Here is a 23,307-nt window from a genome sequence, read left to right on the forward strand (position 1 = left end):
TAATAACCAGTGAGATGAACCCTACTGAAAAAATTGCTAATTAAGAATACTTACAGTATGGGGCACCTGGGTGGCTCAGTCGGTTAAGTGTGACTTCGGCTCAGGTCATGATCTCACGGTTCGTGGGTTCGAGCCCCATGTCGGGCTCTGTGCTGACAGCTCGGAGCCTGGAGCCTGCTTCTGATTCTGTGTCTCCGTCTCTCTCTGCCCCTCTCCTGCTCATGCTGTCTGTCTCTGTTTCTCAAAAATAAATAAATGGAGAAAAAAATTAAAAAAAAAACAACACTTAACTGTATGAAATATTATTGCTAAAAAGTCTTCTGAAAGTGTCAAGCATTCTGTTGACTCTGTGAGCCAGTTTTCCTTTAACAATCCACGCTGCTGATTGATCGGTTAGTGTCAGTTTTTCTATGCAGCTAGCTAATACAACCATGGTTACAGAGACTTTGAGGCTATCAGAAAATAACTTTGAATGTTAACCCAAAAATGTGGAATGCGAAATAGTGTATCTTTTATTTCATTGATGTGAAAATATGTATGTTCACAGAAAAGACAAATGGAAATGTGGATAAACATACTATTGTCAATGAATTTAAAAACATATTTGTCAGTGTTGTTCACGAGGCAAGGAACATGGAAACAAAAGAGAATGCCTGTCAGTAGAGAAGTGGTTGGATAAGTGACGACACCATCTCACCAGGATATATTATACAATCATTAGAAGTGAGTTAAGGCTGTGTAAGTTGATATCCACGATATATCATTGAATTAGAGAATTAAGCTGCAGAGAGAACTAGGTATAATGTGATCTTATTTGTATAAAGCAAGTAGGAAGGAAAAATAAGCCATTTCATAGACGCACACATACATATATGTACGTGTACTTGTATTTATGCATATATATATACATATACGTTGTAGTTGTTGATACTTTTATATGCTTGTATAGTAGGACTAGGGAAAGTCATGAAAGACACATGCCACCTGATTAACATGAATGGGGGTATGAAACAAGTAAAAGGGAAAAGACCACATGAATGAAGGGGAAATTTTAGATATACTAAGATCACATTTATTTAAAGTAATATATATGTGTTTTGGTATGTATGCTTTTGTGTTTAAAATATTATTTAGAGAGGCTGTGTTTTAAGGCAGATTGATTACTCAGTAATCCAATTATTACTTTTTCTTGGGATGACAATGAATAGCCACTTGCAGTAATAAAATGAGATTAAACCCACAAGCCTTTTGGGGGGTCTTATTTGATATCTTTTCTCCGCAGCAATAGAAAAAAAATATTCTGCCAAGGCAAGCATGTCCTATAGTCCATAAAGAACAAAATTAAAGGCAATAAATAAGTCTCACCAGCTAACTTACATATAAAACTTAGGTTGTTGTGGTTTTTTTGCCCTTTTTCATAGATGAGGACGGACTTGGTATAAGCATTATTGGAATGGGTGTTGGAGCAGATGCCGGGCTTGAAAAGCTGGGAATATTTGTCAAAACAGTAACAGAAGGTGGTGCTGCCCAGAGGGATGGCAGGTAAGCTAACTACTATCATTAATAACTAAAATCTTCTAAGAAATTTTTTTGGGAATTTCTTTCAGTGGCTTCCTTCTTCTGATTTTTTAGGACAGAATTTTGGAGTGTGTCTCGTAAAAGGAAAATGTTAAAGCCTTTGAATTACTTTATGATTTGTAGGCAGAATACCTGCTTTCTTCAATGTATGTTAAATAAATAGGTGGTTGGATCTATCATCAGTATCTCTCTACCTTTGATATGTATTCATTCATCTGTCTGGTGGGAAGTGGGCAGAAGTATGGGTGTGTATTATAGAAGGATATGTACTGTGGAGATGAGCATTTAGTGTCATTTCAGAGATATCAAAACAAATGGCAATATTTTTGGCACTTTTGAGAATGACAGAGGTAGAAGGAAAAATAGGAACCCTAATTCTGCAATGATGGTAATTCTGGAGCTAACATTTCTCAAAATGTATTCTGACTAAAAACAGGTTCTTGATTGCCAAGTAAACTTGTGGAATTAAAATCTCTCAGAGAGGAATCTGAGAGCCTTTACTTAAACACCCACTTTGGGTAATTTGGATGCATGCCAGCACATCAGATGATTGTTGTTTTATGTCTTAGCTTTCATCATCTCAAGCTACAAGTATCTCTAAAGATTTTGATTAAATCCTCACACTAGGCTCCTGCTGCATCAAGTTGGGGCTGAAGCAGAGGTTGGCTATAGAAATAAAAGTTGATCCAAAAATACGAGTGCCAGGGGCGCCTGGGTGGCTCAGTCGGTTAAGCGGCCGACTTGGGCTCAGGTCATGATCTCGTGGTCCGTGAGTTCGAGCCCCGCGTCGGGCTCTGTGCTAACAGCTCAGAGCCTGGAGCCTGTTTCAGATTCTGTGTCTCCCTCTCTCTCTCTCTCTCTCTCTCTCTGACCCTCCCCCGTTCATGCTCTGTCTCTCTCTGTCTCAAAAATAAATAAACGTTTAAAAAAAATTAAAAAAAAATATGAGTGCCAGATTCAAAGAAATGTTAACTTATTTTTTTACGAGCACTTTGATTTTTTTTCAAGGTTTAAGTATACATCACTTAACCATCTTATCAAGAAATGATAAAACATGTTGAAAATCATTTGCAAATCTCTGGTGAGACCCATGGTAGCATTATTTCTTTTGTAATCCTAAAAACACATTGATATACACAGATATTTTCCAAGTGGAACTAAATTGATTTATTTAAATAGAAACCCACACCAGTATCATCTCTTTTTCCGTGAGGCAAGGGACCACATCTCAGTCAATAGCCTCATTTGTATTCCCATAACACTTGAACAGAGAAGGTCTGAAATTAATCTTTTGCGTGAATGTTCAGTTGATTGAATGTGTATCACACTTAAAGAAAGTGAGATATTAATATTTTGTGTAAAAAAGTAATTTGTTAACATTTCCCCCTTTTCAAGTAGTTATGGAAATAACCCTTTACCCTTTGAAGGAATTATATGATGGTAGTAACAAATATTTCCCATTATTAATGAAGAAACTTTCTTCCAAGTGAGCTAAAAGTTGTTTGTAAGATCTGTATCTTTTCTCTTTAAGTGTCACCAAACCTTTAAAAGCTTTCTAAAATCAGGGGGAATAATTCTTATTGTTAGCATTCAAACAGTATGAAATTATTATGAACCATCTGTCTAAATGGGTCACAAAGCCAAACCAAAATACGAATTGATTAAAAACCAAAAAGGTAGAGGGGCGCCTGGGTGGCTCAGTCAGTTAAGCATACTCTTGGTTTTTGGCTCAGGTCATAATCTCAGGGTTTTTGAGTTTGAGCCCGCATCAGGCTCTGCACTGGCAGTGCAGAACTTGCTTGCGATTCTCTTTTCTACCTTTCTCCCTCTGCTCCTCCCCAGCTTGCTCTCTGTCTCCCTCTCAAAATAAATAAATAAACTTTTTTTTTTTAAAAAAAGAAAAGGTAGAAAATTTTGCATTTAGCACTTAGTCAGTTGCCATTGTTCTAAACTTAGATCTATTTGTTTTTCCATCACTCACTTTTAAAATTAGGTTTTAAAGGTTTGTTTTTTCTTAACCTGTTTACTGATTTGTTGTCCTACATAGTTTCAGTATTTACACTGATGTGAGAAGTTTGCTTTATAGGTCCCAGTGTGTATTTTCTCAGTCCTTTTAAATGGATGTTTACCTAGTACAGTAATCCTGCTGTTGTTACAATAGATGCTTAATACATGCCTCAGTGAATATATTAAGAGAAGCAATTTGATGAAATGAACAGAATCTTTGGGATCATGTGACCAGCAGTCTTAATTCTATCCCTTCTACTTACCGGCTATGGGATATTGAACAAATTACTTAATTTTCATGTTATCTACAACTGCAGCATTGTTGTAAGCATTAAATATGCTTATGTAAATTAAAGCCTTCCACAGTGCTGTTTGCATATGGAACTTTTCTTGAATGAAGTAGGAATAAAGTAGGAATTGAAATTTATTGAAAAATAGTTATTATGGGAAGCCTTATGAAAAACTATAGAAAGATGTATAAAATATGCACAGAATTGTTAAGTTTTAGAGTTCAGAGGAACTTTAGAGATCTTTAAATTCATACTTTTCATATTATATGTGTATAAAAATTGAGGAGATCTATATAGTCTCATTATTAGACCTATGGCAGTGTTCACAACTTTTCAATTATATTATTATTCCCACCACTAGTGGTGTGCTCATTTGCACAGTATTTAAATATTCTTTGTTGTTTAAAATTTATCAATATAAAAATTTACAAAAGAACAGTTGGTTGCTGCCTACAGTTAATTTTGATAATTTTTTAAAAAGTTATGTGTACTCATGGATATAGAAAAATATTATATTAAGGGCTTACAAATCACTGTGATTAGTGTGATGCCATTCTTGTGTGGATATGGTTTCTATTCATCCCACCCAACTTCTCTGTCTCTCTCTTGTTCTTTCTCTCACAAAATGTAGAATTAATATACACCAAAGTATTGAATGGCTCTAGTCTGTGTGAGATTTTTTAAAAATTTTAGTTAATATGGAATATTTAATTTTTCTATAGAGAATTTGTAATTCTTGTATATGTATTTTAAATATTTTCTTTTTTTAATGTTTATTTATTTTTGAGAGAGAGAGAGACAGAGCATGAGCAGGAGGAGGGCAGAGAGAGAGGGAGACACAGAATTGGAAGCAGGCTCCAGGCACTGAGATGTTAGCACAGAGGCCGACGTGGGGTTCAAAGTCAGGCACCCCTATATATATATTTTGATCTACAATTAAAAATAATAAAGTTATCACCATGTGGCTTCAGGAAAGTTGTTCTTTACACTCCAGTTATGGACAAAATTAATGTTCTGGATTAGATGTTCTTTGTAATTCCTTTTAGCTTTAAAAGTATAAAAAGTCTTTTTTTTTTTAACCTTTCTAGCTTGCTTTAGCTTCTTAACTCTATTTAAGAAAATGATTTCAATTTATTCTCAGTTTTGTCACATTTCCTTCAAGGGATGTTAAATAAACAGACTTATAGACTTACATAGAACATTGTTTTCTCCCTCCTCCCTACTTACTGCCCCTACACAAGAAATCTTTTCTGTTGGGATTGCTTTTACCCCTTCTAAACATCTCATAAACACACCATATTTTGAGCACTTTAAAAAATTTGGCGTGGATATTTTATCTCCTGCATTACCCAGGATGTAGTTAAAAAGTTTTGAGTCTTCCTTGCTTTTTGATACTATCTGTGTCCTACATTTGAAATTTCTCTTGTCAAGCTTTTCATGCCTATCTGTACCTTTTCATATGATGCCTGAAACGCAGGGGGTACTCAATAAATATTTGTTGAATGAGTTAATACTTGTGTGTTAATCACTTTCAAAACATTTACTTAGGCCTAACCTTTTTCTCCCTTCCCTTCTTTTGCTTTTCTCTCCCTCTTTGTCTTTTTTGTGCTGGCCTGCCTCTTGCAGAGTAACTTGCAATGTAGCTAAATGACATGACATGATAGCCATTTCCGCCATCTGTTTTAGTTTTAAAGTTTTAGTAAAATAATACTAATAATAAATATTAGTAATAAGTGATGTTCATTAAGATTAATTTTAGTAAACTAAAATTAATTTTTAGTGAAAATAATATTATGAATGATACCATTAGGTTTTGCTGCCATGAATTTTATGGTCGGTACACAGGATGCTAATTATTTCTCCAATCCTCTTTCATGAATTTATAAAGCAAAATCATCTTTATAACAACACAGGTGAAAGTGCTGTTAGTAGAATAAGTCATGTGGATGATAACTGACAAAAGATAGTAATAATGCTGTGCTAAAGAAGCAAATTAAAAATGCACTTGGGATCTGCTTTGTTTCTGGCTCCTGTGTTTGTTTCTCAGGCTTTTGCATATCAACATTTTAGAACACCGTCCTGTTCAGTTTTTTTGAAAAAGTTATCAAATGTGAAATGACGGTTGCTATGTAGTTTACCTTCATTCAAGCCTTTCAAGGTTTTCTAACCATTTTAATTGTTTTTGACCAGCTCTAGGGTAGCACCAACACGTAAAACAGACGAAGAGTTCTATTCTTAGCTTTCCCTGCAGTAGACACTCCCTCTTGCTCCCTCTGCTCCCTCAGGCAGGGCCCATCTGTGCCCCTGAGGCGCCCTCCAGCCTGGGACGACCTGAATGGAAACTGCCGTTTTAATTGTGTCCATCTGTCATAATTCCTTAGCTGATGGTTTCCTCTCGGTGCACACACTCTTGTGTCATTCTTCTCGTCAAATATTTTGCTTGTTCGCCCCTTAGAGAGTTGGGATATTACTGCTTTCATATGGATGTATTTTCACATACACTTACAACTTCAGTCTCTGGCATTTAGGGGAAAACTCCTTTGACCGGAGTTCATTAATGTTGCTCCAGCTGGTCTCTCTTTCACTCAGCGTTGGTTGCTGTGTTTACATAAGCCCTATGAGGTAGAATTTTTGTTTTTGCTTCCCCTTCCCAGATCTATCATGTCAACAGATAACCATCCGGTAACATTAAACAAACCCTACCATTGTCCAACTTCTATATTTTTGTTAGCCTTACCCCCACTGGTTCTGGGTGTTAGGTTCAGAGTGGAGGGATACTGGAAACAGCATTGAGGTTGAAGAGCAGGAGCTTGAACACTGTTGTTTATTAGCACATGGAAACGATTACCAACTAGCCAGGTACGTTCCCCTAAACTCCATTCCAGTAGGCAGTGTTTCCAGGGAAAAACAGGCTATTTCCTCTGCTATTCTGGAGAATTTTTGGAAAGCCCAGATTATCTGCCTTCTTTGGGCTCTGGGATGGTCTGATTCAGAGATCTGTCCATTTTAATTTTTACCACCAGGACTCCTCCCTTGTCTTTTTTTTTGTGCTTCTAATTATGCACCAAGATTTGAGAGATTATCAGTGTTACTGTGCTGTGAGGAGAACCTTTTTCTCTAACATAATAACCATTTATGTATTAAATACTCTTCTGGCTTATGATCTAGTGGGTTGTAGGGTCAGTTTACGGTGGCAGTAAGTCTAAATTGCTACCCTTTCTTTTTAGCCAATAATTATTTCCCTCATCCCCTGTCCAGGCTTCTTTACGTCTCCTTTTTCTTCCGCTCATTTTTAGTTTCTTAGCTTTGTTTCCCACTTAATCACCACAGAGTCTACCCCTGTAAAAAGGTCAATTAAAATACCTCTCAAAATACCATACTCAACAGAACTTCCCTCTCTCTCTCTCTTTTTAAAATTAGAGGTAGTTTTTATTTCCTTGGTGTTTTTTATTTTATTTTATTTTTGTTATTTGTTTTCATTTTTTTTCTGTAATGAATGTATCACTTTTGAATGAAGAGTTTTTAAAACAGGTACTCTTTTAATGAAAATAATAATCAAACAGTACTGAGCTCTCTTCATTCCCTTAATGCTGCCTGTATTGAGGCAGGCATGAAGAATTATGTAGGATCAGGAACCTGCATTTTAATCATGGGATGCCTCTTCCCCACACTGGTGTGACTGCAGAGAGCAAATCTGTGCCAAATATCTGTTGTCACTGTCACTGATGCACGGAGTGCTTTATAGATAGCTTGGATCACTTCTGTCTTCTCAGAGACCATTTTCGGTACTCTTGATTCCTTTGTGAGATCCATATTTCCATCTCATATTATTTTCCTTCTCCCTGAGGGACTGCCTTTAACATATTATCACCAGATCTGGTGGTGGTGGATTCTTTCAGCTTTGTATGTCTGAAAAATTCTTTTTGTTTTCCTCTTGCTTTTTAGGATATTTTTTTCTTTGTGTATAGAATTTTAGATTAATAGGTATTTGTTTTGTTTTGTTTTACCTTTTAGTACTTTTCCTAGACTTTTTTGCTTTCTGATTTTAGGCACATGAGTGCATGAAGAAAAGTACATGTACACAGATGAATTAAGAAAATGAGAAAGTGCTATAAATGTTGTTTTATTTTCTGCTTATTTAAGTTAATTGTATATGACAAGCAGTGTAAAATTTCCGTTGACAAACAGAAGCTCAAAACTATGTGTGTTAAGTTCCCCTGTCCTTTACATTTTTTTAAAGAAAATGCCTTTTTTTTTGCCTTTGGGCCATAGGTTATAGATCATTGAGTCCAGAACCTTGAGTTATTTTATGGTTATGCACATATGTGTTTTTAATAAAGAACATGGACTATAATGCCTTCAATCTAAAGGAAAACTTTTTAGACTATCCACAGTCACTATAAAATGCTATCATTAGTTGTCAAATTAGCATTTGCTAATTTTAGAAAACACTTTAAAGTTTTAATATAGTACATGTTCATGGTTGAAAATTTAGAAAACACAGAAAAATATAAAGGAGAAAATAAAAATTTCAGTAATCCCACATCTAGAGTTGACCACTACTAAAATTCTGCCAGTGAATTTCCTTACAGATTTTTTTCTGTGCATATTCTGCTTTTGTTTACTTACTTAAAATTAGGATTGAGATACTATCTGTTGAGTACTTACTATATGTCAGGCAGTCTCCTATGCTCTTTATATTTTGTAAATTATTTATTATTGCTAATAGCATTGATTAAATACGTATCATTGTTATTTCTGTTGTATATATAAGGAAATTATGACTTTTCTTATACAGTCACAGCAAGTAAGTGGCAAAGCCTGGCTATAAATCTAGCTTATCTGACTTTAGAGGCTATACTTAAATAATACATTATGTTATATCACATCATTAAACACTTTTGTACAACAGACTTTAAGAGTGTATCATGCTATTGTATTATATATGGAAACCATTTACATATTGTTACACTAACATCTTGTTTCAAGGTGTTGATCAGGTTAGCATTTTTATATAAAAATCATAGTGAATATGTCTGATTATTTCTTTGAAATTACTTCCTTAGAGTGGAATTATTGTGTCAAGGCGCATTACTTTTTAAAAAAAAATTTTTTTAATTTTTATTCATTTTTGAGAGCGAGAGAGAGGGAGGGAGGGAGGGAGAGAGATAACGTAAGCAGGGGAGGGGCAGAGAGAGAGGGAGACACAGAATCTGAAGCAGGCTCCAGGCTCTGAGCTGTCAGCACAGAGCCCCACTCGGGGCTCAAACTGAAGAATCATGAGATCATGACCTGAGCTGAAGTCAGATGCTTAACTGACTGACTCACCCAGGTGCCCTAAGGTGCCTTACATTTTAAATGCTTTAGAAACATGTTGCTAAGCTGCCCTTCAGAAAGGTTGCTCAGTTTGTACCTCCTTAGCAGTGTTAAGAGTAGTCTATTGCACTGAATCAAGACTGAGTATCGTTTTATAAAATCTTTAATACATTGATAAGCAAGATATTATCTTTAAATTTTAATTTCTTGTTTTTGAGCTTCTTAAGATGTTTACTAGACACATCTTTTTTCTGCAAATTATTTTCCATTTGCTTTTTCCCTGTTACATTTTTTACAATCGTGCTATCATCTGTTCTTTCAATGCTAATCTTAACAACGGTCAAGTCCAATAAACAGAATTAAAGAGCAACTCTAAACTAAAACACAGTAAAATTCTGTATTTAGTTTATACCCTTAATTTTCTGTCCAATTTACTGCTTTGAAAATTATTTACCTGGTGTTTGAGACATCCAGTAACCTTTTCTTAGACCTAATCTTCTTAAACTTTTCAGTGTCATATCATAATCACTTATTTCTAATGAGATCCTTGGGTTTGTTTTTTGTTTTGTTTTGTTTTGTTTTTTGTTGGGGTGTGTGTGTGTGTGTGTGTGTGTGTGTAAGAGAGAGAGACAGACAGACAGCTGTATAGATCTTTTTCCTTATATTTTTCACCCCATATTATAATTCTCCCAAATTAGCTTCTTGAACTCATTTTTGTATTCAGTTGGTGAACTGATTTTTTTCCATGACTATAGAAATTACTTTCAAATTCATATCCAAATCTTGGTGGATATAGAACCTATTTATTATATCAGTTGTATCTTGTTTTCATCTCAAACTTAACATAAATTGAATTCCTCTTTTCCTTTTTTTTCTTCCTTTCCCTTGATAAGAACAATCCATTTTTTCTGCGCTGACCCTATTTTTCATTACTTTAGATGTAAACCTTTCTAGTCATCCTTTATTGTTTTATTTATTTTACCTATATAATATCTTATTGTATTTTTTATTTCCCTGCCTTGGATCGTTCCTCAAATTCTTCTTTTGTGTTCATTCTTTGTGCCATATCTCTGTGTCAGGTCTTTCTCTTATTATGCCATATTTTCTGGGGCTTCATTTAGCTGATCTTTCCCAGTTTATCCTCACCTTGTTCCAAGATTATTCTTTCTACAATTATCACTTTTTGTAGCCTTTGTGAACAATAATGTATAGTTGCTCTCTATTTTTTGCCAATCAGGGGCCAAGGTCTTGTTAACATTGAATACCAATGTTATTTAAGTGCATATTCAATTCTCTACTTCAATCAGGAAGATTACATTATTGTCTGCACCAGTGTCCTTCCCCAACCTTCTTGCACATCTTAGTCAAAATAGTAATTACTGAAACTACAATGTATTAAGGCCATATAATACATCAATTACTCTGCTAACCCTTTCACACATATTTTTGCTAATCATTACAATCAGTATGGTAGTAATAGTGAACCTTCTTCATCTAAACTAAGGATTAATTCTTTCAGGAATTCATAGTTGAAGAAACCTAAGGTTTCATAGAAAATGGATTAAGAAAACTGTGTGCTGAGGTAAATGAATGAAAGCATCTAAATAAACTTTTGCTAAAATAAAGCAATCAAAATGCATTATAAAGAGACTGTTACACATTTTAAAGTTTTGCTATAAAAAATAAAGTTTTGCTGTAATAGGTACAGTACCATTCATTTACATTTAACATTTTGCATGCTATATACTTTTAAATAGGATACTTTTTTCCAACCCCCATCTGTCCAGCATTAGGAAAATGCTTGTGAATTTGTTTTATCCTGTTGGTGGTGATATGCATTTAAATGGTGATATGCATTTAATTTCCCATCCCCCAGTCTATCACCTTTTTTTCCCAAGAATTCATTGCTTTTCCAGTTTAGTAGATTGGGGATTGTTTGCCATGTGGGCCTGAGAGCTGTAACTTGAGTCTTTAGTCTCCTTCATTCATTCTTCACTTCCACAGTACTTGCAGGAAGGGTGGGTGGGTCTGGATTTACTTCACCTCAGGTTTCTTTCTCTCTTTCCAGGACTACTTTGTAGAAACTTTCACTCCCAGCCTGCCATCTGCTTTCTAGCTCTTTTCTTTTTCTATCTTCCAGTAGTTCCTTTTTCTATTTCTTTACATCTCACAAATTTAAAAAATATTCCTAAAACAACATACAGAGGGGGAAACAGCATTGGGGACTTTTAGATTATCAGTAAGTGAAAACTTTAGGATTGAAATTTTGGTCTCAGCAACTCTGAGACCCAGATTCTTTTCTTACTTCCATACTTCCTTTTATACTCTTCACCCTTCCCCAAGTCCTGTTTTTCTCAACATTCATTGTCTTTTACTTCAGGGTTAAACTTAGTGTCCTGTTCATCACTGAAACCATTTAAACGTCACTGGTTGAGACCAGCTGAACTCTCGGCCTCTGTACACGTGAATATAATGGTCTGTAGTACATCCATTTATGTTTGTTTGTCATCATATCATGTGTATTGAGTGTGTATCCATAGATTCATTGTTAAATCATTGAGAGCAGGGACCACATGCAACATACTGGTACTAGACTTTTGATAAGCACTCAAACCTGTGCATGAATGGATTGATTCCACTTCTAGTGTTCAGTCTTTTTTGGTCAAATTTCCTTATAACTTCAGTTTTTAATGTTTGTTCTGTTACTTTTCCTAAAGGTAATTTCCAGTAGTCTCTAGTTTTTGTGGGGGGTCACATCTCTGTTTGTTTATTTTGATAGCATTGTATATGGCTGGTGACTTTCTTGGCTTATTTGCAAGAACACCATGCCTTCATTGTGAATCCATCTATTCTCAGCTTTTTTCTTTGCTCTGGTTCCACTTGACCTTCACCTCACAAAGTCAATAGCCCTCTCCTCTTAATATCAGTCTATTTTTTATACCTTTCTTAGCACACTTACTGTAATTTTTGTGTAGCTTAGCACACTCCAGGTCTCCAGTCTCTGCAGCATACACACATACCCCTGTACTGGCATACGTGTGTGTGTGTGTGTGTGTGTGTGTGTGTGTGTGTGTGTGTGTGATATTCTCACACAAGCCCCATACTTCAATCAGATTTGTATCCCAATAACTCTCATTGTTCTTGGAATACAGTCAAGATTGACTCACTCTTACTAAATTACTGACTGAATGAATCAATCAAATCAATGAAGCAAGCATATTATTTTCTCTACTTATATTTTTCTAGCACTTGTGCTATCTTCCTTCTGATTAGACTACTTAGAAATGTCCCTTTAATTGTATTTGTTTCATTGCATTTTATCTAAATTATTCTGTACAAGCATGTGTACTTTCAGAAATTTCTTTGACCTTGCTTGTACTTCTTTTGTTCTTGTCCATTAAGATAATCATCACCCTGATTTTCTTTCACCTGTGATTACTCTGTCTATTGACGATGTAAAAACCTATATTTGCTTTTCCTTTTATTTCCCCTCACCAGTAGATGCCAGTCCTGTACATACTAGCTTAAAAAGAAAACCCGTTTTAAAATTTTGCAGTCCTTTATTTATTACTCCTTTCAGTCATCCTTAAACTTGTGTCTTTTCTTAAAATATCCTTCTTATCAAATGCTCTTGCCTAATTAAAGTCATGTTATCATCTTTTCATTTTATAAAAATATAACAATGATTTTCCTTTTGAGAATTTGAGCTTTTTAGCTTTACTTTATTTTTTCTGGAAGGCCATCTGGGTTCATCTTTCAGATTCTATAATTCAACTTTAATTTGGTTTTTCAAAATACGAAGTATACTTTAAATATTTGAATTAGCAATAATCACACCTCGGATAAACCTCATTGACTATGATACTGCCACTGCGCAAAGCTACTTTAAATATTGGAAAGAAAAAGAATCTTCTTCTTGCCTTTATCTTCCATAGATACTAGTAAATCAGGCACTTGAACTGCCATGAAAGGTTCTTGGAGAACTGCTGTACTTGTACAACTGTAGTCGTTGGTCACTCGGAAACATTGAGGAACTGTTGTCATCAAAGCATGTATTGAGCAATTGTTTCCATAGCATTATGCTTTATTTTATGCAAAGGTTAAGAAGAAATAAAGTCATAGTTTTAGCCATTAAAGTAGTTTAGAATCAACTTATAAAACAAAGTCCCCACCCTCAACACATCCCTACACAAGTTAACTTTTATAAAATAACACAAGGAAACGTTAAGTCATGTTACACAAATTATGTATACACATGCACAAAGGTAGAAAGTTAAAAAAAATGATACTTAGATTAAGTAACATTTAATCAGGAAGGATGTTTTCTAGAAAAATATTTAAATAACAAATGGCCAAGAGAAGATGTTGCCACAGAAAAGGGAATGGCATAAACAGAATAATGGGAAGGGAGCCAGTAAGTGGAACATTTGCATCTTTTGGGTCTTATCAACAGCAGTGTATAAAAAATGTTATCTTAAAAATGGACATTTAACTTTGTCCCATCCAGAGAATAAAACTGCATGTAACAGGAGTTCTTTCTTTTCCTTTATTCTCCAAAACTGGCTTAATAGGATTAGCAGTACATAATTACTGCTCCAGGCTCAGATGTAAGACGCAAGAAGTTTGCAATTTATCTGCTCAGGGAGACCTTATACCTCAAGAAATATTAAACAATTATCTGAAAACATGTAACATTAGGTGAAGGCGTAAAACGTAAGGTGTAGGAGAGGTTCAAAGGATAGAAAAAGACCGCTAGGCTCGAGTAAACAGGTTAATGCCGAAGGAGAAGTTAATATTTGAACTGGGCCTTTAGAAGAAGGCTTTCGAGAGGGCAGAGAAGGGATATATGGGCAAATGTGTAAAAGATACAAAGGGAGGAATGTGTACAGTCTTCTCAGGGTATGGCTTGCCTTACAGTTATTATTTTTGTGAGGGTGTTGTTTAAAAATGAAAATATAGCTGAGTTCATACTAGTTGTTGGTAATATGTTACTAAGATTAGGTAAACAAATAGAGATGTGACAATTTTTATAACAGTATTCTCAATATTGTTAAGATGTCACATGGCCTCATATTCATCTGTAGATTCAAATAAATCTCAATTAAAATCCCAGCAGGATTTTTTTTAAAGAAATTGATTAGCTGTTTCCAAAATGCATAGGAAAGGCAAGGTACCTAGAATAAAAGTTCTGAAAAAGAATAAAGTTAGAGACTGACCTTACCCAATTTGACAAGATTGATTATAGAGCCTCAGTATCCAAGACTAAGTAATATTGGTATAAAATAGAAATATTTAATATCTAATAAATATATAAAAATAGCAATATATGGAATAGAATAGAAAGTAAGGAATAGATGGAGACATATAGGGGCACCTGGGTAGCTCAGTTCATTGAGCATCTGAGTCTGATACCAGCTCAGATCGTGACCTCATGGTTCATGTGTTTGAGCCCCACATCGGGCTTTGTGCTGACCTGCTTGGGAGAAGCAGAGCCTGCTTGGGATTCTCTCTCTGTCTCTCCCTCTATCTCTGCCCCTTCCCTGCTAGCTCTCTCACTCTCAAAATAAATAAACATTTAGAAAACAATAAAAAAAGGATTGAGACATAGAGTCAGTTGACTTTCAGTATAAGTACCATGATAACTCAGTGCTAAAATATATAATATTTTTCTACAAATAGCAGTACAAGAATTAGATATCCATATGGGGAAAAAAACTGAGCCACAAATGTTACCATACCATAATTAATTACGTTGGATTAATTAATTAGCCAAAATTAATCATAGGTCTAGACCTAAGAGTTTAAACAATGAAACCTATAAAAAGAATGCATAGGTGAAAATCTTTGTATTGTCACATTTAACAGGTCACAAAACATGGACCATCAAAGAAAAAAACTGACACGTTGAATTTCATTAAAATCACAACTTTTATACTTTGAGAGGCACAGTTTTGAAATGAAAAGAGAAAGTATAGACAAGGACAATATATTTGCAAAACATATATACAAGGGCTTGTATCCAGAATGTGAAGAGCATTTACAACTCAGTAACAACAACCCAATTTAAAAAATATGGACGAAAGATTTTTTGATAGCTGTTTCACAGAGGAGGATATATGAATGGCCAGCAGCACATGAAAATATGTTCAACATCATTAGTCACTGGTGAATGCAGATTAAAACTGCATTGAGATACCACTGCACACCTGCTAGAATGGCTAAAGAACACTGACAATATAAAATGTTGGCAAGGATGTTGAGTAATGGAATACTTGTACGTGACTGGTGGGAATGTAAAATTTTACTGCCACTTAGGACAATAGTTTGGCAGTTCTTTTAATGTTAAACAGATACTTAACCTTTCAATTCAGCAGTTAAACTCTTTGGTATTTTCCAAGAGAAATGAAAGCATATATTTATGTAAAAACTTGTGTGTGAATGACAATTTTAGTCCTAATAGACAGAATCAGGAAACAGCTCAAATGTCTATCCTGTGCTTTACTCCACGTCTTATGAACAAGAATTTTAGAGGAGGTGCAACTCCAGGAATCTGTCATTTTCCATGTTCCTCCATTTTATTCTGTTGCAGTCAGGCAGCCTAGGAACTGGTGCTCTAGACTATCCTGTCCAGTATGGTAGGACTACTACTACCTCATACTGTACTTTTGTGCAAACGTGAAAAATGCACCTCTCACAGAAGTATGCCACCTTATGGATGCATGGCTTGACAGCTAGCATAAAGGCTGAATTTCAATTCTCCTAACTCCCTCAGGTGGGAGCTCTAGTTCAGTTTTATGTGTACACTACATAAAGGAAAATATGAAACAAATAACACAAAGTCATGACTCACAACCTCATCATGAGTAAATTAATCTGGCAGAGTGTTTAAGGTAGGTGAGTCTAGAGTTGGCTAAAGGACTTTATTGTTTTTGTTTTTGTTTCTTTTTTTTCCCCCTAAGACAAGTCTATAATGTTACCACCACAATGCTTCCTTAGACCTAGAGGAAGAGTAGAAAGAGGCTATATGGGCAAAAAGTATGAAGGATGGTTAAAATGGGTTAAGAACGTCTGAGCAAATCCCATGTTCTCCCTGCTTTGTAGAAGGAAGAGAAGGAATGAGAGTAGGGAGAGATAGTTGTGGATGCATCCATCTTTCCACTTACGGGGGGTAGAGAGTAAGCTCGAGAGAACTAAAGAGGAGCATGCTTTTCTAAAGTCCTGAGAAGAATGATTAACAAAAGGAGAAAGTGATCCTGGACCTGCTCTATGGGAGAAAAGAGTAATGGACTTAACCACATGGATCAAATGGGAAAAAGGGAGATACATGCTGCATACTAGAATTTTTAATTCGCTGTAATATTTAGTCTATTAATTAATTTTTAATGAACCCACCCTCTAGCACAATAGTCAACCAAAGATTCTTAAATACGAACACTTCCTATGTCTTATGCATACAGTAATCCAGTCTTGTGCATGGTGAAATGGGAAAGGGGGTAGAGGCAGATGGGGGACAGAGTGATAAAAGTTTAAATGTCAAGAAGGATAATGTGGGATAAAAATGTCAGAATTAGTTTAAGACCCAATGCTGAAGAAACTTGACAGCTACACTAAGTGATTTAGAAATATATTTTATTAGCATGATGAAGCTGGTAGTGCTTTGGATAAAGTTGTTCTTTAAGATTAATGTTTAACATTTGTATTGAGATGTAATTCACATGTCATCACTTATTTAATTATAGAATTCAGTCATTTCCAGAATATTCAAGATGTGTGTAACTATTACCTCAATTAATTGTAGCACATTTTGACCACTCCAGAAAGAAACCCCATGTCCATTAACAATCACTTTCCTTTTCTCCCAGCTCCCTCCCTTACCCCCACTTTAGGCACTGATCTACTTTCTGTCTGTAGATATTTGACTTTTCTGGACATTCCATATAAATGGAATCCTACAATACGTAGTTCTTGTGACTGGCTTTTTTTCACCAGTATGGTGTTTTCAAGGTTCATCCATGTTGTATCATGTATCACATTTAATTCCTTTATATTTCCAAATAATAGTCTATTGAATGGATATACCACATTTTGTTTATTCTGACGTCAGTTGATGGATATTTGGGTTGTTTCTTCTTTTTGGCTATTATGAATACTGGTTTGAACATTCATGTACAGATTTTTGTGTGGACATGTTTTCATTTTTCTTGGGTATATACCTAGGAGAGGAATTTCTGGGTCATGTGATAACTCTAGGTTTAACCTTTTAAGGAACTTCTGGATGATTTTCCAAAGTAGCTGCATGCACCATGTTATATTGCCTCTGATAATGCATGAGGGTTACAATTTCTGCACATCCTCATGAACACTTGTTATTATCTGTATTTTGGCATAACCATCTCTGAGTGGGGGTGTGAAGAGGTATCTTATTTTAGTTTTGATTTGCATTTCCCTAATGGCTGTTGATGTTGAGCATCTTTTCCATGTGCTTATTGGCCATTTGGGTGTCTACTTTAGAGAAATGCCTATTCAGATCCTTTGCCCACTTTTTTTTCCTCTTAAGATATACTTGACGTATAACATTATATTTCAGGTGTATAACATAATGATTTGTATATGTTGTGAAATGAATACCACAGTAAGTCCAGTTAACATCCATCACTATACATAGTCACAAATTATTTTTTTTTCCTTGTGATGAGGACTTTTAAGGTACACTTTACATAACATCTTTCAAACATGCAATACAGTATTATTAACTATAGTCCCCATGCTATATGTTACATCCCCATGACTTATTTATTTTGTAGCTGGAGGTTTGTACCTTTTGACCCCTTCATCCATTCCATCCACCCCCACTTCTCACCCCCCCTACCTTCTGGCAACCACCAATCTGTTTTCTGTATATGTGAGCTTTGTTTTTGGTTTGTTTGTTGGTTTTGGATTCTAGTGTCTACATATAAGTGAGATCATATGATATTTGTCTTTTCCTGACTTAGTTTTAAATTAGGTTGTCTTTCAGTTATTGGGTTATAACTATTATTTATAATACTGTAGATATAAGCCCCATATCAGATATATGATATATAAATGTTTTCTCCCAATATGAGTATTGTAAATTAAAACAATGATGAGATACCACTACATACCTATTAGAATGGCCCAAATCCAAAACACTAACAGCATCAAATGCTGGTGAGGATATGAAGTAAAAAGAACTCTCATTCATAATTTTATGCTGTTAACATTTCAAGCTTTTTACAAATTGCACATGACTTCTTAACTGTCTTCCTGATTTTAATCTTTCTTTTCTATGTCATTCTCTTCTCATCCTTACCCCTAATGGAGGAATACAATAGCAGTTTTCAAATATATGAAGGGATATCATGAAAATCGGAATTGATTCACTCTGTGTAACCGTAGTAGTAAAAGAATTTTACTCTTTTCTTCTAAATTATATTATGAATAACTTCAAAACTGAATGCATTGCAGAAAAAATTCAGCTCATTCTGTAGCTTCTTTTTGGCCTCAGATGGTAGAAACCTAAGCAAATAAAAATCACTTCTTCAAACCTTCTTCAACTTGCTATACACACTCAATTTTTGGTCTTCATTATGCTCTCTCATATTCTAGAACGGGCTAACCTACTGTCTGTCCTTCCTTTCAAAAGAAATTCTTCCCATTACTTCACCTACACAATTATATTTTTTCTATCACTGTTGCTGCTGGCATAGCATCAATTATCCATATTACATTTAATTGACAGTTTACTTAACCAGCTTATGGTTAACAACCTTTGCAAGTAGATAAGAACTTGATAATAATTGCCTATCATACACAAACAATACCAGACTAGCAGCCATAATTTCTGCAGCCACACGCACTATTTTTACATCTTCTTGAAGTGTAAAGATAAACACATTCATGAATACGATGCAAAGCTATAGTAACTTTATAACATTTTATTTTTTTAAGAATATTTATTTGAGAGAGAGGAGCAGAGATAGAGGGGGGGGGAGAGAGAGAATCCTAAGAAGGCTTCATGCTGTCAGCACAGAGGCTCGAACTCACGAACCATGAGATCATGACCTGAGCCGAAACCAGGAGTCGGACACTTAACCGACTGAGCCACCCTATAACATTTTGATAGAAGCAGAGTTGTTTATATTAAAAGCTATGCTTTATGACTAAGGTTTTGGAGATCACTAAGAATCTTGGAAATCATGTTTTAAGCTGATACTTTTAAAACATAATTACTATTGATATAAAAGTCAGAATTATGGTTCAGTTTAAACACAATTTTTTTATGCTTGTGAAACTTTATGTAGGGATAATGTACATGGTGCCTGGTGTATCCATATCAGAATATTAGGAAGTTCAGATTAACTAGTCTCTTTATTTGGAAAATACAAACACACACCTTTACAAAATCATGGAGAAAACATAGGTATGTATTTTAAGCAAAAATTATTAAGTTAGTCTTATTTGTCTAAAGATTCACTTTTATTACGTGAACTGGGCTCTCTATAAAAATTTTTCTGAGCTTCTAGAAGAATCTCTAAAGATTTTTTTTCTTTGTTGGATACTAGAAGAGAAGATTTCTGAAAGTGCTTACTATCCTCTATGAACCAGATTATCCTTCCTTTCAATTCCAAGACTTTATAATTTAATTTATTAATACCCTTCTATGTCAGGAACATATTTCACGCACACACGGTGAGAGATAACGGCTTTTCTCAATTACAGGAACACAGAGAATATGTAACTTCAGTTCTGCAACCTCAGAAATAGCTTTAAGTAATCAAAGAAACATAAAAACTCACCAGTCAGGATTTCAAAAGGCTATTTTCCTTTCTAGTGTCCATGAAATTTTATATGAAATAGCCTAAGCCCACAAATAGTCAAAAAACAAATTAAAGGAGAGCAACTCAAATTCTTTACCATCTCCCACAAGAGATAATAGATCCCCAGAATCCTGATAGCCGTCTCAAGAAGTCAGATTATAAAATTACAGTGGTACTCATTACTGCTACCAGTGGGGAATTATTTATTGTTGTTGCTGTCTAGTGCAAACTAGATGCAGAACCAAAATGACCAAAACCAGAAAAAATTCAAAAGTACTAAGTTAGAAAAAAACCATGTTAACAAACATAGCGCATTATTGCTGCTTTGGAATCACTGTGGAGACCAAGCAAATAGGTGCCTGGGCTTAAACAGCCCATGAAGTGCATTTCTGTGATGACAGTTGAATTGGCTTTGTGAATCCACTGTGGCATCTTGGTGGAACCTCCAAAGCTATTGTAGGCTAATATTCAGAGAGTTAAAAAATGACTTTGGTACATATAAAATGAACATGTATTAGACTTTACTAAACTCACTAATTAATGAGAGAACCAGTGAGATGGTAAATGTGATTCAAAGGACATTTTAGAAGAACATAGTTCAAGGCAATATTACTTAATAAAGTAGTATTAGAACATTAATAAAGTAACATTGCTAAGTTAGACATAAAACTAGTTAATATTCTACAGGGAAATAAACCATGGCCTATGAGATTATCTTTTTAACAGAAGAAAAGTATCTGAGTTTATTCAGGACAAAGATCTACAAATTAACATACAACTTAAGTATATCCAGGATTTTAATCAATTTTAAACAGTGGATCAATTAAAATACATTCCCCCAAATTATCCTTGGTTGGACCTGTTAAATAATGCACTACATCACATAAAAAAGATAGGTTGCTCTCCTTTTTGCCCTTGTTTTCAAGCTTTAAATAACTTAACACATGGCAGCAACACATGATACAACCAACACGTGCCCAGAGTAATTATATAGACAAGTTTTATTTATGGGAAGAGTCAATATGATAAAGATGTTAGTTTTCCCTGAAGTAATCTAAAAATCAGTATGATTTTATTCAAACTTCAACAAGTGTTTTTATAGAACTTGTCCAGTAAGTCCAAAATTAATTATGAAGAGAAAAAGCTCAAGAATAGTTCAGAAAAATTTGAGGACAATGAACTAAGTAGAGGGAATTGTCCTATGAAATGTCAAAACTTATTATGAAGCAATGGAGTATGCAGAGATAGACAAACAGATGAGTAGAAACTAATAGAAAACCCAAAACATGTTGATACACATTTGAAACCCTGACAGACGTAGCACTACAATCAATGGAGAAAAAGTGAACTCTTACTAAATGTTGTTAAGCAGATTGTTTATAACACTTGGAAAAAATAAAAATAGATTGCTAACACATATTATAATAAAAATTAATTTCCAGGGGTGCCTGGGCGGCTCCATCAGTTAAGTGTCTGACTGTCAATTTTAGCTAAGGTCGTGATCTCACAGTTTGTGGGATAGAGCCCTGTGTCGAGCTCCATACTGATCAGCACAGAGCCTGCTTAGGATCCTCTCTCTCCCTCTGTCCACCCCTCCCATTCTCTCTTTCTGTGTCTTTCAAAAATTAATAAATAAACTTAAATAAAAAAAAATAGCTGGATAGATAACTAAATGCAGAAAAGCAAAATGTTAAAACTTGTAGAAGAAAATATAGAATGTTTGTATAACTTTGAGGCAGAAAGGGAGTCCTGAAAGAAAACACAGAAATACCTAATACAAAGCTGAAATTACAAATGTGATTATAGGTTTAAAATTTTTTTTCCTCAAAATACCATTTTTCAGAGAAATGTGAAAGGACAAGCTACAGATTGGGCCAAAGGTATTTGCAGCGTATTTCATTGAAAAAGTGTTAGTACACAGGATGTATAAGAACATCTTCAATAAATCAATAAGGAACAAGATACTCAACCCAAAAACATCAACAAAAATGGTAAAAAAACAAAAACAAAAACAAAAAACAACCATGATCTAACAGTCTGCAGAAGTGGGCAAATAACTCGAAGATCTGAAAAGTACATTCAGCCACACTAGTAATCAAGGACATGCAATTAAAATCACAATGTGATATCTTTTTACACTTATAAGATCACCAGTATTTTTTAAATTTTCTTTTAATGTTTATTTATTTTTGAGAGAGAGACAGAGTGAGAGCGAGGGAGGGGCAGAGAGACAGAGACACACAAAATCCAAAGCAGGGTCCAGGCTCTGAGCTGTCAGCACAGAGCCCAACGCGGGGCTTGAACTCACGAACTGAGAGATCATGACCGGAGCCCAAATCAGATGCTCAACCAACTGAGCCACCCAGGCGCCCCAAGATCGCCAGTATTTAAAAGGTTCCAAATCTCACCAAGGTGAGATTGGTGAGAGTGTGGAAAGTCAGAACCTTTCATACAATGCTATTGAGAATATGGATTGGCATAGCATTTTGAACTAAAATTTGTCGGTCTGTTTAAGTTGAAAAAGCCTATGTTCCTTGATTCAGGAATTCTATTTCTAGCTATATATTGTAGAGAAATCCAACACGTGTGCATAAGGAGACATGTATGAGCTAAAATGGAAAACAATACAACTGTCCATCTGCAAAATAATGGGTGAATATATTTTGGTATATTCATAAAAGATAATGCTACACGGGTGTTAAAATGAACTAGTAGAGGAGCCCCTGGGTAGCTCAGTCGGTTAAGTGTCTGACTCTTGATTTCAGCTCGGATCATGATCTCACGGTTTCATGAGTTTGAGCCCTGTGTCAGGCTTTGCACACTGACCTCATGGAACATAACTTGGGATTCTCTCTCTCCCTCTTTCATCTCTCTCTCCTTCCCTCTCTCTCTCCCTTTCTCTCTCAAAATACAAATAAATAAATAAATAAATAAATAAATTTAAATGAACTAGTAGAATGGTTCTATAACCATGGATAAATCTCATACGTAACTCTGGATGAAGCATATTGTGCATATCATATATATGTGTTATTTCTACATCTAAACACCAATAGGAAGACTAAGCATCAAAATTAGTATGATGGTTACCTCTAAGGAAGCAGTGAGCAGACTAGAATTAGAGGCAAATAATAAAGGGGCTTCAGCTTTTCCGTAATACATTCCTTTAGAAAAAAAATGACTCAAATATTGCACAGTGCTGAGATTTGATAAAATTGGGTGTTTGGTACATGGGTTTTTATTAGCTAATTTTCTCTGCACTTCTCCATGATTGAAAT

The 23,307-nt window shown here is 34.9% G+C and overlaps 1 protein-coding gene and 1 pseudogene across 11 annotated transcripts in view; one reads left to right on the plus strand and one right to left on the minus strand.

Annotated features, from left to right (window-relative positions):
- Positions 1 to 23,307, plus strand: part of PPP1R9A (protein phosphatase 1 regulatory subunit 9A) — a 323,173-nt gene that overhangs the window by 173,850 nt on the left and 126,016 nt on the right. For all 11 annotated transcript variants that reach the window (XM_042966701.1, XM_042966692.1, XM_042966687.1 and 8 more), the window contains one exon: positions 1,422 to 1,542. In XM_042966701.1, the coding sequence (XP_042822635.1) occupies positions 1,422 to 1,542 (121 nt within the window). The remainder of the gene's footprint in view (positions 1 to 1,421; positions 1,543 to 23,307) is intronic.
- LOC122236859 lies at positions 12,941 to 13,073 on the minus strand (annotated as a pseudogene).

This window comes from Panthera tigris, chromosome A2, assembly GCF_018350195.1.
Source record: "Panthera tigris isolate Pti1 chromosome A2, P.tigris_Pti1_mat1.1, whole genome shotgun sequence".
Lineage (NCBI taxonomy): Eukaryota > Metazoa > Chordata > Mammalia > Carnivora > Felidae > Panthera > Panthera tigris.